Genomic DNA, 15,191 nt, shown 5'->3' with positions numbered 1-15,191 from the left:
CCCCCCCCCTTTCCACAGTCCCACGGCTCTAATATGTATCGTGGTACCTCTGGGAATGGCACTGCCCAAGTATGCACCCTACGTACCTCTATTAGCCCAAATACACGTTCCATACAGCGCCCAGGATCCATTATGGACGCCTTCAAACCCATCCACCTTCATCCACAACGAAGACATCCTAGCAGAGGAGCGCAGACCCTGATGCCACTACTTCGAGTCTGGCCTCGTCTTCTTCTCTAGCAAGCTGCAAGCCCTTCGGTTTGCCTGTTCCTGCCCCATCCACGTCCTCGTCCCCTTATCCACATCTCCATTTCCTTGCCTGCACCGAGTCCACCGTGTTCGGTACCCGTCCGAGGATCTCCGTCTACTCGCTTCTCAGAGAGTACTTGAATGCCCCATTGCTCGCTTTTTTCTGCCATCGTGATCCTCAAGGCTTCAGTTCTCGACCTTGATCAACGCCATCTTTCGATTCCCCCCAAGTGTTCCAACAAACACCCCTCTCGGGAATAGCTTGCATCGATCACCCTGCCGACCTCGACGCATACGACGGCGATACCAAGGACGATACCACCTAGGCCCGTCGCTTCACATCGCCTGAATCCCTCAGTGCCACCCTAGTCGACCGTTTTTGGCGGGGCTTTGCTGTTCTAGAGAACCCGACTGTGTGGTTCAGGCGTTTAGTTTAGGCACTGGTTGATAGGCCTCCTGCGAATCACGGCCCAGAGCTTGTTCTGGCAGCACGTTTGCTTTTGCCCTCGCCAGTATTAAACCTACAATCAAGTACCTCCCAAGGTCCCGAGACCAAAACGATATCCTTCTGCAGCTCTTTCTCCCTCTGGCTGTTCTTCATCGTTTCCCCCCCACCCAAGCTACTATACCATACAAACATACATTACTCATCTCATCATGCTCTACTTAAACAAACGCTCTCCTTCTGAGGAGTTGGCCTCTGTTCACAACCCAAATTCTCCCAGTGGTACCTCTACTTGGCACCATTCTCTAGACGACCAGAAGATGACGGAGGTAGTCGCATACCCTCAACCACAACACCTCTACCACTTCGGTGGCTCATCACATCGTTTGCTTGCCCCTGCCCCTGAGCAAAAGTCCCCTTACTTCTCTCCGGATCTATATCGCGAGATGCCCGTCTACCCCGTCGGCTACCAGACCACATCTCATCTGGCCAGGTCTCCCCCAGAGGCTCGCTCGGCTTCGGTCTCGAGTATATCCTCCGCGGCCTCCCACGGCACACCTAACATGTCTTCCTCCCGGACCATGTCACCAGTCGCGGACTCCAACTCGTCTGACTCCATGGCTAGCCCCCCGGTCTTGACCAGGACGTATAATCCGCCGTCGTCCTACCACCACACACAGCAGCAGCACCATCACACCTCTCAGGCGCTCCCTTCGTCGTTAATCCCGGCCCCATCACATTACTTGCATGCTCAGGTCGCTCCTCCGCCACCAATGTCGCTCTACCCTTCGATGCCGGTCCCACCACAACGAACAACGACGTACCCATCCTCATCTTCATACGGGTACCACCAACATATGGGCCACCCTTACCCATCCCAGCAGCCTATGCACAACTATCATCAGGTTCCAATTCATAACTATCAACCAGTGTACACCTACAACACCAGCGCACAGACCTATCCCAGCCTTTCAGCAGGCACAATACTGCCTTCCTTCCCGGGGTCTTCCGTCATGACACTCCCACAAATACAGCGTCACGAGAAGGCTCCCATTGAGCGTTTACTGGACGGAAACCGCAACATCATGCAGATGATCCAGTCACACCTGGACTACTTTGACGTCATCAGGGCTCAGATGGTGAACCGGTTCTTCAAAGACCACTTCGACCCTTCCCTGTGTCCCGAAGAGGACAAGATCCGGTGCGTCATGTACGCCGAGATCAACTTCAAGCGGTTCTGGCCCAACAATACTTCGTCCGGCGGCCGGGGCGGCGGCGACAAGGATGACGGCAAGCACCCTGGTTCCTTTGGGTGCTATCACTGCTTCAAGGTCAAGAACCCCGAGAACTTTGAGCTGTTCAGGTGGAAAAATGATCTGGAGGATGCCCCTGACAACAACAATAACAACTCGAATAACAACTCCAATAACGACAGAAACAGCCAACGGGGTTCAGTCTCCTCAGCTGCCTCATCACGCCAACAACAACAGCAGCAACAACAGCCACAAAACAACCCCCCACTCTCCCCTTCCACATCCTCCACCTCCTCCCACAACACCCAATTCTCCCTAACCTCCAACCCGCACTACGACCCCTCCGTCACGCGCTCCTCCCTCGCCGCCGCCGCCGCCGCCTCTTCATCCAGACAATCCGGCAACGGCGGCAACAACAGCAACAACGGTACGCGCCGCACCGCCTCCACTGGCTACAGCTCATCGGACCAATCCCCGCGCATCCAAGAAACGTGGGGCATCCGCCGGTTCTGCATCGACTGTGGCATCAAGAAGAAGTTTTACCGCCCGGGAGTCCTGATTGAGCTGCATAAGGAAAAGAACGCCGTGTGGGTGTGCGATTGCTGGGTCACGCATAAGAGACCGCAGGAGCTGGATTGCAAGGTTTGTAAAAAGATATTGCCTTTGAGCACGCCGAATCGGAGGAGGAGTTAGTTAATTGGGCACGTAGGCTGATGGGTTTTTTGGGGGGCGTTTGTTAGTGCTCGATTACCTCTAGAAAGGCGAGGGCATTGATGGGCCAAGGAGAGAAAATTGGGTTGGGGTATTGATTAGTCGGCTGTGTCTTGGGATTTTGGAATAATGTTTCTTGCTGGAAGGCGTTCGAGTGGTAGGGAGGATTTAGCGCTGTATTTTCTTACTCTTCTTCTACTGTCCATCATTTTGGGTTTTGGGTGTATGGATCTTCTCTTCTGGAATATTTACTTTGTTTACACATACATCCCTCCTTCACTTCGTTGTGAAGAAGGGTTTTACTACTACAGATACCACATTATTCCCTTCGTCTTCTTCTTCATCATAGCTTCTTTCATGTTCAAATCATTATAGCATGCTACCTAACGGTTGCAATTTTGGATGGATTGGTCATCTACATTCCCACATACTTATTAGGGCGGCAAAATCTGATCTTTCTTCTTGACTCACGGCATGTATGGGATTTGATACCGATATGATACCTGCTTTTCAAACCATCATTGAGTTTTCATGTATCTACAATTCTTGGTACATTGTCATTTGCAAATATCGGAATCTGGATCTGACACTACACTACGTTCTGAATAAACCCCTATTCTAATGGTTGCATTACTTGTGAATAGCTTCATTTGCCATTGCCAAAGCAAGCATTTTTGGGGGTCGATGGCTAGGTATCATTTCGAATACGTGAACACCTTACCACGTTTCTTTGCTTCTTACTGCCCTCCCTTGCTTTTCGCCTTCATCTTGAAACCACCGTATGGAGGTACATATGCAATTCACACGCATCAAAAAATTCGCAGTCAACAAGCATACATAGTAGTAGGATGAAGTTTGTACAGATTGTCCATAACAGGTGATGCGGTGATCAATCCTTGGAGTTTCCCCCTTGATTTGATGACGAGATGCAAACTCAAACTCAAACTCAAACTGACATCGATGGCGTTGACAAAAGCTTTGTTTTCTTACCGCATGCGGTTGGTTTTACGTTTGGGTTATGACGATCTCTACGTCTTGTTTGCTGATCATGACGATGGATGCAACACTCGCATAATGTTGAGATACCTTCTTCCTAGGAGCACGTATTGTTCCTACTGCACTGCTGATTCTCAATAGCTGTGTGCCTATGTACGTATTGTTTATTGGCCATGATGTCGTAAGTTTAGAGTGCTGATAGAGGCACGCAATGCGCCTCCTTCTCGCAGTGATGGTCATCAGGGGCATTGTTACCCGCTTTATGCTGACCATTGACGCTTGGTGACCTCCCGCGTTGCTAACTTGAGTTCCCGCTTGCCTGTACAAGTACGTGAATGTGATGGGGGCCGTTTTGGTTTGGGTTTGCTTATACGAAGAGGTCTATTGTATGACCATCTGTATGTTTTCTTTGTTCCCCTTATGAAGACAGATCCGTGGAGTCGGATTGATTGATTGATTGATTGCTTGCTGGCTGGCGTCATTTCTTCCTCCTTTTTTTGCTTCCCCGGAATCATCCATACCTGCCCTACATACATCCTGTTTCATGAGGACGGCGATTACAAGGTGCAACGGCGACCACGGCGACCATGGGACCACGTAAGGCAGAAGGGACGCCGATGCAGTGCAGTCAGTTCTCAGTTTGCAAAGACCGGCGTATGCAGGGACGGGATCAAATCATGGAGAAAACGTGGTGTTTGAAGCAAGGGAATGGATCGACTGTGTAAACTTCAGGGAAGCACTCACCTCGAGTCATCAGGATATCTTCAAATTTGCTGCCACCCACAGGTGTCGTGACAGAGAACGGCGGTGCCTCCGGTTTTCGTGGCTTGAGAGGGCGTTTCTGACAGTAAGGTATTGTCTACCTGTCAGATTGGAAAGGGTAATTGTGTCGCCGCAATTTCCTTGCGGTGTTTTCCCATTCTTCCTTCCCTTTCCACTTGCTTGGCTTCCATTGTTATCCTTGCTCATCTTCTCCCTTCGTTCGTTTTACATGTGCAGACCCCAGACCACAATGTACACCTAGGTGAGTTTCCATGTAACCGGTGTCAGGCCTCAGTTACCCGGACTGTCGCTGCTCTCAACAGAGTTGCACTGACAGTTAGGAACCTCAACCATCCCTTCCACCACCCAGACAAGCCACATACATAATCCCTCCCGCCCTTGATAACGACAATTAACGTCTGTTCGTATTAACATGGACCTTTCTTCTGCCTTACCTGACAAACATACCAAAAAGCTCACTTCCTATTCGCGGACCATGGAATTTTGGACAGCCACGGGTAAGCACCTAATCATAGCCTTTCCATGTTCGATGTCACTCTGATCCAGTGATTTACCACGGTAGAAGAGAACCGGAGGGACATGATGCAGAAAGAGACAGCTCGCGACAGGCGCGTGGTAGTAACAAACGCGCGTCAATCACCAACAAGGAGAAAACTCTTCTCTATTGCAACGTTCTTTCGTCATGGTAAGATACCCCTTTTCGCCATATATATGTGTCTCTATGTCACCCGTACTTTGGTTCGTGATAATCAGTGACTGGTTAAAGGTAGCGAGGCTGTAGATCACGAGGACGTATGAGTGCTATGTGATTCCATGTATTATGGGCCCGTGGTACGAGTTGCATTATCCCACTGCCACGATCTTCCTCCCACTAGACTTGACGGCCTTGAGACAACACTTGTCGAGAGCAGAGATGGGCCCAACTAGGGCAAAGGTTGGATTCGAAAGGTTGCGAATAGCTCGAAGCCCCCGAGTCCAGATTAAGGGGCTCACCGACTCATGACTCAACACGCACCATCTGCATTTCGATTGTTGCACTGGCGTCTGGCGTAATAACAAATAAGAGTAGTTACCAAACTGTCGGGATTTGATATCTGATATTTGGGACGCTTGCACTTGTTTGCTTCCGGTTCCCCTTAAACCGGCTAAACCATTTCAGTAAGGAGCTGAGGAACTTTGCTCCTTCCCTGTATCCCGTGCCCAGAAGGTATTGGGCAAAATAAGGAAGATTTCATTGGGAGGATGCGGTGGGGAGGCAGGGACTGTGACATGGCATGATTTTGCTGTGGCTCTGTGGTTCGGCGGCTAATCAACGAAGCGTTCGCCGCGGCACTTCCCTTCAGCCATCCCGGGGAAGATGTCTTGGTTACGGGATTTTATCTGCTTGTAGTAATATTCCCGTTGTAAATGGACCCCTATGAGCACTAGTAGGTGGGGAAGATGTGAATCCGGGGTATGTCATTGAAGGTGAGGGCAAAGAAGAAAAGAGCAGCTTATCTCCTTCCAGGCACTCACAGAGCCATTGGAAACCTCACTTGGGTATGGGATAGGTTCACTTTGAAGATCCAGTCACCTTGTCACCCCTGTCATCATCTCGGTTATAGAGGGCATCGGCACGTCGGCACTGAAGACCTCTGTTCGCCTCTTCATTCGGTCCCGATGTGAGTAAGGAAAAACTTGGTGCCATGTTACCTAGGCCCGTATAAAAACTGCAGCTTGCATGCAGCTATCTCGAAAAAGACGTCAAAATAACCATGGACTTGTGAGGGACCAAAGACAGGAAGAACAGAAGACGGTGTGTATTGATACCTGGCCTTCATGTATAAGGGCCCTGTAAGGAAAAGCAAGGGATGTCGTAGGCCAATGAGAAATCTCTTTCTGTTCTTGGACGGACGTCATTCGTGGCCGGGTTGGGATGGTGGCCGGCCTGTGGCTTTCAAGGACCGTCTTTGAGCCAGGCTCTTGGGCTCAACACGAGGCTGGGCTTCCAGCTAGGGGTCTGGTCCACTACTATGGTAGAATCTGTCTTCAGCCCATTCTGATAGCAAACAGTTCTTACTGTGTGCTGTATGAATGAACCGACATTCCGTGAAGCGCTTAACGCGGCACTTTCGGACGCTCATTGGCAGGGAGCTGTAATGGCTGTTGTGACGCGATGTCGGTGAAACGTATATCTGGCCGTGATAAGTTTAAGGTTGATGTTGTACATCCGTTCACACCATCGAACGGCCGACCAGACGCTTTTCTGTTCGGTACGGACTTGGATCCAGGAGGTGCCATCCGGTTAAGAAAAAAGGCGCCATCTCATGAACATCGTCTCGTTGACGGAACCGGAAGCCTATGCCCGGCGACTCAAATTCCAAATAACGGGCAAATTTGCCGGCTAGCCGGTGTCATAATCGAACGGTGAGGAGACCAGAAGAAGGCCGAGGGAGTCTAGTCGGCGACCTGTACCGTTCTGTCGATCCGTAACCATTCGCTCTCAGGAGACTCGACGTCCAGGCTAACTCCTTTTAAAATCGTTCAAGGCCATGGTCGGTGAGGTGCGCAATGTCGGTCTGTGTTTTTTTTTTAGACGAATACATTGCGCTAGGAACGGCTCTCACCTTTGCGGCTTGTGATGGTTAGCTGCGGACGACAAGCAGCTAGACCGAATGAGAGAGAAGAGACTCGACGATCTTGACGCCATCTGATTAGACGGAACGGTTTGCTAAGCCCAGCCGCGGCTGGCGCTTAATTCGGAGCAAGTTGACATGGCTGAAGGTATGACCGCTGTGGGAGTAAGAGCGAAAGAGACCAGGATTCGGGACCAGCAGTCCAGCATGTTTGGGTTGAATGAAAGGCCGCATGAGTAGCAACGCCTCTTTGGATGCTGGCTGTAGATGTGTTCGGAATGAGGCGCTGGCGAGCAAGTGTCCAGTGAGTGGTAGACATGTATTGGTAGGAATTGGCGAGGTTGCAGATGTGGCTCAAGTAACATGATTTCGAATAGCTGCAAGCTTCTGGTTCGCGGACCAGGCCGGGAAGAGAGCAAATCTGTGGAGTGGAGGAGTCGCATCCTCGCAGCTGTGAAGAAGATTGGGGTCAGCAGGGATGCAACTAAAGGGGTTTAGTGTTTGCTTGTATGGGATACAGGGGTAGTGGGCAGTGTTCCGGGCCGCATCACTACAATTGAATATGCATGTAGCGAGACTGCGCCCTTGTTGACATCGTCGCTCGTCGGCGTCGGGTCGTGCACTCCCTCCGATTGACATCACCAACGTCAAGACTAGAAGATAATACCGAAGCAACAAGAATCTTCAGAAGAGTCTCTTGTTCGTTCGCAGCACTCCAATCGACACATGAGACCGAACTCGAATAAAATGACAGTGAGGAGCTGCAAGGTCTTGTTTGATGAGCCCGGACTATTTGCAGCAAACCGCCGGAAAAAGATACTAAGCCTGGCGATGGCTGAAGATTCGAAGCGGTCGGCGACGGAGCTCGGTTCCCCCCCAGGTGGTGGTGTGTAGCCGGTAGGGTGGCATCATCATGGCAGTTGGTTGGACATCAAACGGTGGAAAGCTTCAGGTAGATGGGAGATGACGGCTGCTTGGGCAGTTTGGCTGCCACACATTAAGGATCACAACCCGACAGGACTGCCGTGGGCTCGATGCTTGGATGGATCTGGAGAGAAACCTGGAAAAAATAGTGTTTGTGGGAGCAGAGAAGAGATTTCTTTGGCTGGCTGTGGATGCCATGGTCACACCTTCCCCGTTGACGTGCACCTCAGAATCTTGAGGCCGGCTTGTGCATTCCTAGACTTCCCATCTTCATTACTCTGTACCTTCCAGTGTTGCTTGCTATTCCCCGTTCACCTTACACGATGGATAGCAGGGAAGGTATCTTCCTCTGGTCACCTGAAGGCGGCCAACAACTGAGCTTTACTCCCAGTCACTGCGCCCATCTTGGCTCCCAGCTTCTCCAACCTACGCTTTTCCCTTCCCGTCTTTTTCTCCCGCTTCGTTTCTTCTCCTTATTGGACTTGAATTCAATAAAGTTGCAATCATTGCTGATCCTATCTGCAGCAACGTCCATAAGGCCTGAGCCTGTCAACATCCATGGGCAAGATCCATGCCCAGACACCCACGAGACCACCAATCTGCTTTCAGCAAGCGTCATTGGATAGAGAACTGGCGCTCTCTTTGATGTGCTGCTCCAGACCGTCCTTCATGGCGAGAAGTACGGGTTCATCCATGCCGCCTCTGGCGCTCGTGACGCCACCGACAACGGTTCGAGCCTTGGAGATTACACAAGAAGGGCGGCACTCGGCCATGGCAGGCTTTGGCAGCTTCGCCGACACGAACATCACTGGTCAGTCACCTCTCCCCTGCATCGTACACACCCTCGCAATACACCGACCAAACCACAAATCTGGGGGCCGAGCAGATCCTCCAGCAGGCATGGGAGGGGGGGTACAGGAAAAAAAGGAAGAGAAGAAAAAGGATTGGCAGCTCCTGATATTGGCCCCTGTGGCTGCGCTATTGCAGAGCAACAAAATACCACCCCCTGTCTCCTTCCTAACACGGGAGGAACAGGGCCTGGTAAAGGAAAGGGATGTGAGCGGAAACGAAAAAGTTCCGGCTGCTGCAGGAGAAGACAGAATGGGTCGAGCCCGACATCAATTTAGAATTTTAGATTGTACTGTTGGTGATGAGAGACCCTTTCCCGCTTGTAGCTAATGCTCGACGTGCTCTTCTCGTCGTTAGCCTTATTGCTATTGCTGTTAAAAATAACAAATAACTCCGGGATCGTGTACTCGAGCTTACCTCCGGTTCGAAGACGGTCTTACGGACCCTAAGGTCTTCCGGTCATGGCTAGATAGGTAAGGGAGTCTACGGGACATCTGAGGTCCGTTCTACTTTGGCCGGACACCGGCGAGAAATGCCTTTGTGAGGAAAAACTTACCATCGCCCAAAAGGCCTCTGCTTCCACGAAGTTATCCGATCACCACGTTTTTGATGTTGCAAAGGCAGCAGATGTTTGGAATAGAGAACAGTGCCTCCGCACCCGAACAGGTGGTGGTGTAAGGAACAAAAATGTAAATGCCGTGGCACGCCGTTGCGGGTCACGATACGGCTGCCATTTCTGGATCGCCGATATGTGTCTGTACTCCTGATATCAGGTCACATCGGAGCAAAGGATAATCGGCCGGTGGCCTGTCGTCCTCCGAGGGTGACCGGTTGACCGTTGTGTGTTAGTGATGTGTCTGCTCATATGCACCTGGACGATTTGATAGGAGGATGTGGGAGAGGCAAAAGTGTGACAAGCACGCACCATGAAGACATGAGGCCCTGTTTTACCCCCGCCCCCTCCCCCCTGTTTCCAGAATATTCTTCTTCGGTGAAATCATCACATATCATCTTCTTGGAAGAACAGCCGAACGAAGATTGCTATTTGCTCACTCCTTGCAATGTCTCACTATCAGACGATTGGCATCTGTAAATGAGGGAGTATTCAGTGATTATCATAGAAGTTTGCTTGGCTGGCTGAAACTGCAACCCTCGAGCATGAAATGAATAACAATGGACTTGTGAGAAAGTGCACACAATGAGAGGCGACAAGGTCAAAAATTGCGAGTACGAAATTTCAGGAAGCAGTGAAAGACGAGAACAGAAAAAATGAGCAAAAAAGAAGAAAAATATTAGCTGCAACTCGTTTCGATCGAGTGACCTCCGGGTTATGAGCCCGGCGCGCTTCCGCTGCGCCATGCAGCTTGTTTTCTGATTTGATGAAAAATTTAGCGGATTGTAGGCCTTTTATCCCCACAGTGCGGTGAGTGGACTTTCTCTACAGAAACCTCACTCTTCACTTGATCCCCTTCGAAGAACAAAAAAAACAAAAAAGAAACAAAAGCATACATACCCATGAAAGCCAACAAAGGACACCGAGGGCAAATAAGTGCACTGTACACCACAATGTCCCCGTCGTACAAGTACCAATAGAACTTTCTGTGCGCTGTGATGTGATGGCTCGTGCGCAACGGTACACACTACCTCGTTGAACGGATAGGAGGACGGAAGTTGCGGGTTAGACACTCGACCAAAGCTTCGTCACGAAAAACTGCGATCGTTTCGAAAACGTCTGAAAAAATATTGGACTAGGATAAGAGTCTTTAGTGGTCTTCAAAGAAATAGTAAAGACAACTTGTGGAGTTCTGACACGTCTCCATCGTCCACAAACTGTTGGCACGAGAGGGAGGTTCAAACTTACCATTACACCACCAAGCGCACGGACCAGGTACTGTTGATGTTCGGTAACGACGGCTTCTAATTCTTTTAGTACTGAGTTTTGCTGATGATGTTGAAGGTCAAGTCTTGTATTTAGCTATGCTTGGAAGGAGATGAGATCCTAAGAGAAGAAGAGAGAAGAAGCAATGCGGTGGCCCGTTGTTCTCTCACCAATGCTGTCAGGTATCTAAAGTAAAAAAGAAGGCACCTAAAAGGAAACCAGAGATAGAAACATCACAACTGCCACTGCACGAGTACCCATTGCTACAGGTATCATTCTATTTTTCTGTGCCCTTAACGGTTCCAAGCATTACTAGTTGTGAAACTGTAAACAACCGAGAAAGAAAGAAAATGAAAAGACGCCATTAACAGGATAGGTGAAACAAAAATCGAGAACGGTAAAACTAAGTAAGGAGCGTGATCCTGCCTTCAGTCCACTACACAACTTTGACGAGAGAAACATGTCAAGAGGAAAAGGCCCAAGAAAATATCCCGACATCATCACCAACTCACTCACAACCCCCCTTTCTCATTATCAGGATTCCCACTCGGCACCGCAACAAGACTCGTAGCCACAGCCGTAACCACCTCCGTCCCGCTAGTGTAAGTCATGGTCTCCAACAAACTCACCGTCCTATCACCCTCACCTGAATCACCACTGCCACTACCACTACCACTACCACTACCACTGCCACCACCACCGGCAGCACCAGACCCATCTCCAGAGCCACTACCAGACCCAGCAGAAGCAGAAGCACTAGGCGCAGCACCAACCCCAGTAAAGCCGGAAGAAGTCCAAGACCAAGTAAAGCCCGGGAAAGTAGTCGTCCAGCTCCACGACGACCCAGAAGCACCTCCAGCAGTACCAACAGGAGAATTAGCAGCAGTAACAGGAATAGCTGTTACCGTAACAAAGACAATACTGGGAGCTGGAGCCTGCGGGGCTTGAGCAGCTGTAATTGTCGTTGTTCCTGGCCCTGAACCTGAGCTACCGTTACCACTGCCGCCTCCGCCGCTACCGCTGCCGAAACCGGAACCGGAACCGAGGGTAATAGTAACCGTACTAGCCGCCACCGTCTGCGCCGTCTGGGCAGGTAGGTTAGCACCATTAGCGTTGGAATTGGTGACGGTGACGATTATAGGTGCAGGCGCAGTAGGTTGTTGTTGTTGGGCAGTGGCGGAAGGAATAATGATGGGGGCAGTGACTGTCGTGACGATGATGGGTGCTAGAGAACCGCCGCTGCCGCCGCTCCCATTTCCGGTTGAGCCGTTGTTGGCTACCTGGGCAGCCGAAGAAGGGGCTGGGACGATGTCGATTACTACCACCGTGGGAGCAGGTTGTGTTGCGAGGATGGGACCGTCGACTATGGTGGCTGTGCTGTCGGGGAGCTCTGCTGGTTGGGAGGCCATACCCACGGCGTCGATGATGACGGTTGTGGTGCTTGCGAAGGAATTGGAATTGGTGAGAGCCGTGACGGCGAGGGTGGTGGGAGCGGGGGCGGAGACGGGGTCGCCCGCTGCTTGGGTGATGCTCACTACGATGACGCCGGGAGCGCCGTTGGCGGCGGGGGCGTCGGCGGTGATGAGGACTGTTTGGGTCGTGGTTGGGGAGGCGGCACCACCGGGACCGGGAGGTACGACGACTGGGCCGGTGGCGGTTGTTGCTGAGGGTGGAACGACGACGGCGCTGGCGGAGCTGAGACCTGGGATTGGCGAGGTAATTGAGGGTATCACAACAGCGGCGCTGCTGGAGGAAACTGGGGCCGCTGGTGTTACGGGGGGAACAACTGCTGGGACTGAGGGTGCTGCCGAGGTGACTAAGGGGGCTGTGATAGTTGCATTGGACGGTGCAGGCAGGGGAGCAATGCTTGTGGCGTTGGGGAAGACTCCTGGAGCAGAGGAGTTGCCTGCAGCGACCGGACCGCCGGTTCCAGTGACGATGGGACCAGTGGGAGTTGGCACCGGAGGCGATACCGGAGGCTCAGTTCCAGGAGGAGCCGGAGGAGCGGATACTGGTGGTACTGATGCCGGTGGTACTGATACTGGAGGACCGGCTGCTGGCGGTGCGGAAGCTGGAGGGGCCGATGCTGGTGGCGCTGACGCTGGCGGAGCTGATGCCGGGGGAGCTGATGCCGGAGGAGCGGGGGGAGCCGTCGCTGGCGGCCCCGTCGCTGCTGAGTCCGTGTCGGCGCGGACCTCGGCCGGTGCACGGTTGATGGGATAGGTGAACTTCCGATGTTTGATGTGCTTCTCCTGGTGCTCTTCCTGATCATTGAACAGACTCCATCGTTTGACGAACCCACGAAGCCCGTTGGAGTAATGGTTTTCACTCTGTATTTGCCCTTGAGTGGACAGCTTTGGGGTGACCTGCTTGTTGTCCTGAGATTGTCTATGAGCTGGTGCAGCTATAACAGACGTGCTTGCTACAAGCAAAGCAACAGCCAACGTTGGCAGCTGCATTGTGTCTGTTTACTTGCTGTCTCCTCGGGCGTTGGTGGTTGATAAGATGATTCAGGCTTTTGTGTAAACGAGCGTGGTGTTTTGGTGTGAAGGGCTGCTTTGCTTCCTATACCAAGGGGGTATTGATCAGAGCAAGATATATAGAGGGACCAAAGCATGAGGAATATGTCTCTTGGCTGCCACTTGAACTTCCCCGATTACCATCAGTAACCATGCTGTCAGTATGGCCTTGTTCTCTCGTTCGGCCGTTCCGAAGCGTACAAGCTTAATACCAGTGTTGGGAAGACACACCTTGGACATGGCGTCATACAGATCTACCACCATCGGGAGTCAGCATGGATGATGCTACTCTTTGTATGGACCATTTTATCGCATCGTGATGAGTGATTTCCGGAGAAGAGCTCAAAGTACTACCAGTCAACGCGGCTGATTTCCCATGATGGTCGAGTACAGCCATTGCTTCTTTGGCCCCTTAGGATGAACAGAAAGACCCGTACATGTACGAGCAAGTCCCAAAGCCTGTTTGTGCCACAACAGCGAGTTGGCAGGTATGACTGTGACCCGAGGACAATGTCAGGAACCGTGAGTGCCCGTCGAGTCCTGTGACACTTTCACATATTTGGCACTTGCCATGTTCTTTGCAATCCTCCAGTTCTATTCAACTGGTTTCTTCGCAGCGCCGCAGTTGTGGCATGCGCTAGACGAATGAAGTCTTGCATAGACTGTCTTGGACTAAACTCCGAAGGCGACTTCAACATGAGACCAGCGAGGAAGTCGAAGAACCCTTTTCTCCGGAAATTGGCTGGAGGCACACCAAAATAAGGTGACGTGTTGGAGCGTGAGACTGAGAACAAATTTGTGTACGCGCATCATGAGACCGGTTTGACCGTCCGAGTTTACCTGGAGGTAAGGTCGTTGCACACGGACTGAGCACTAAGAAATCCATGTCCCTGACAAATGTGACGAGAACAAGCGATGGATGGCTGTTTCGTGACATTGTGGCCTCGATGATTCACAAGATGGTGAACACTCGCTCATCTCGACAATAACACAAGAGCAAATTGCCACCTATCAGAGTTTCGATGGACAGTCCGTGGATCTTTTTGGGTATTGTTGTGGTTCGAATCTCCTGGAAAACATTTAGTATGGGTGGGTATGATGACCCAAACAGGGGGTTCCATCCGTCCTCCACCTTCGAGAGGCTTTCTGGGAACGTCCCTCATGAAATATGACTGATGACTCAAAAAACCGCTGTAGTTGGCCATTCCAACCCCGAATGGAAGTATTGGTGTACTTTGGGTAATGCTGTCAGAGGGACGCGTTGCCCGCTATGGTGCGACAAAGTCAGCATCGCCCACATGGGAATGTCGCATCAGCGGCCTTGCTCAAACAGCGACAGTAGCTGGAAGGGTTTGTTGTTGGATTTGTGGGATCAAGTTGGCTGTAAAGATGAGAAACGTTCCAAAGCGTATGTTGGGAAGGGGCAACAGTTTCCCCAAACAGCATTGTGATAAGCTGGAGCAAGGGCTGCGTTTGATGCTTGATACTGTCGATCTCGAATGAACATGCAGTGACAATTACAGTTGAAGACTGGGGTCTTATAAATCTCGGTCGGCGTTCGAGGGATATTGGCTCATCGAGCTTTGAGAAGGCCAGGAGAAAATCGTGTAGTATTCTCGCATTCGCATGAACTAAAAGACGTTCTATGTGGTTGAGCGCGCTGTGGTAAAATCGTCCGATATCTTTATCGTCGGGATGTCCTCCAGGTATTAGTGGCCAATCTCTCAAATTGACATTCATTCAATTCGAATCGTCCGATGCTGGGACGGGATAGTTGTTTTACCCTCGGTTGAGTTGGTATGATGTGTGGTGATTGCTTTGAAATGGGTCATGATGCATTGCCCCTTCACTGGGAATTCATGGTGGTGCCGCGTATTGGGGATTGCTCCTTCTTCAATGGAAGCTCTCACAGCCACACCTAATGGCTGTTAGGTAAGCGACTGAGAGTGGATTTCCCTCCAAAAACTT

The 15,191-nt window shown here is 51.2% G+C and overlaps 2 protein-coding genes and 1 non-coding gene across 3 annotated transcripts; 1 reads left to right on the top strand and 2 right to left on the bottom strand.

Moving 5' to 3' along the window:
- Nucleotides 1-836: 836 nt before the first annotated feature.
- SMAC4_04983 (uncharacterized protein) lies at nt 837-2,640 on the top strand (the record flags this gene model as incomplete). Its single annotated transcript, XM_024655388.2, has 1 exon — nt 837-2,640. Exon 1 carries the CDS (start codon nt 907-909, stop codon nt 2,638-2,640), a length of 1,734 nt encoding a protein of 577 aa, XP_024511283.2. The 5' UTR covers nt 837-906.
- Nucleotides 2,641-10,118: 7,478 nt separating this feature from the next.
- Nucleotides 10,119-10,190, bottom strand: SMAC4_13018. The gene has a single exon. It is a non-coding gene; the product is annotated as a tRNA-Met (tRNA).
- An 810-nt stretch (nt 10,191-11,000) lies between these two features.
- SMAC4_04984 (uncharacterized protein) lies at nt 11,001-13,163 on the bottom strand (the record flags this gene model as incomplete). Its single annotated transcript, XM_003352821.2, has 1 exon — nt 11,001-13,163. One exon carries the CDS (start codon nt 13,161-13,163, stop codon nt 11,217-11,219), a length of 1,947 nt encoding a protein of 648 aa, XP_003352869.1. The 3' UTR covers nt 11,001-11,216.
- Between the last annotated feature and the right edge of the window lie 2,028 nt (nt 13,164-15,191).

Source organism: Sordaria macrospora, chromosome 1 (assembly GCF_033870435.1).
Source record: "Sordaria macrospora chromosome 1, complete sequence".
NCBI classification, from domain to species: domain Eukaryota; kingdom Fungi; phylum Ascomycota; class Sordariomycetes; order Sordariales; family Sordariaceae; genus Sordaria; species Sordaria macrospora.
Note: the sequence above shows the minus strand (reverse complement) of the source record. Positions and strands in the feature narration are given on the sequence as shown.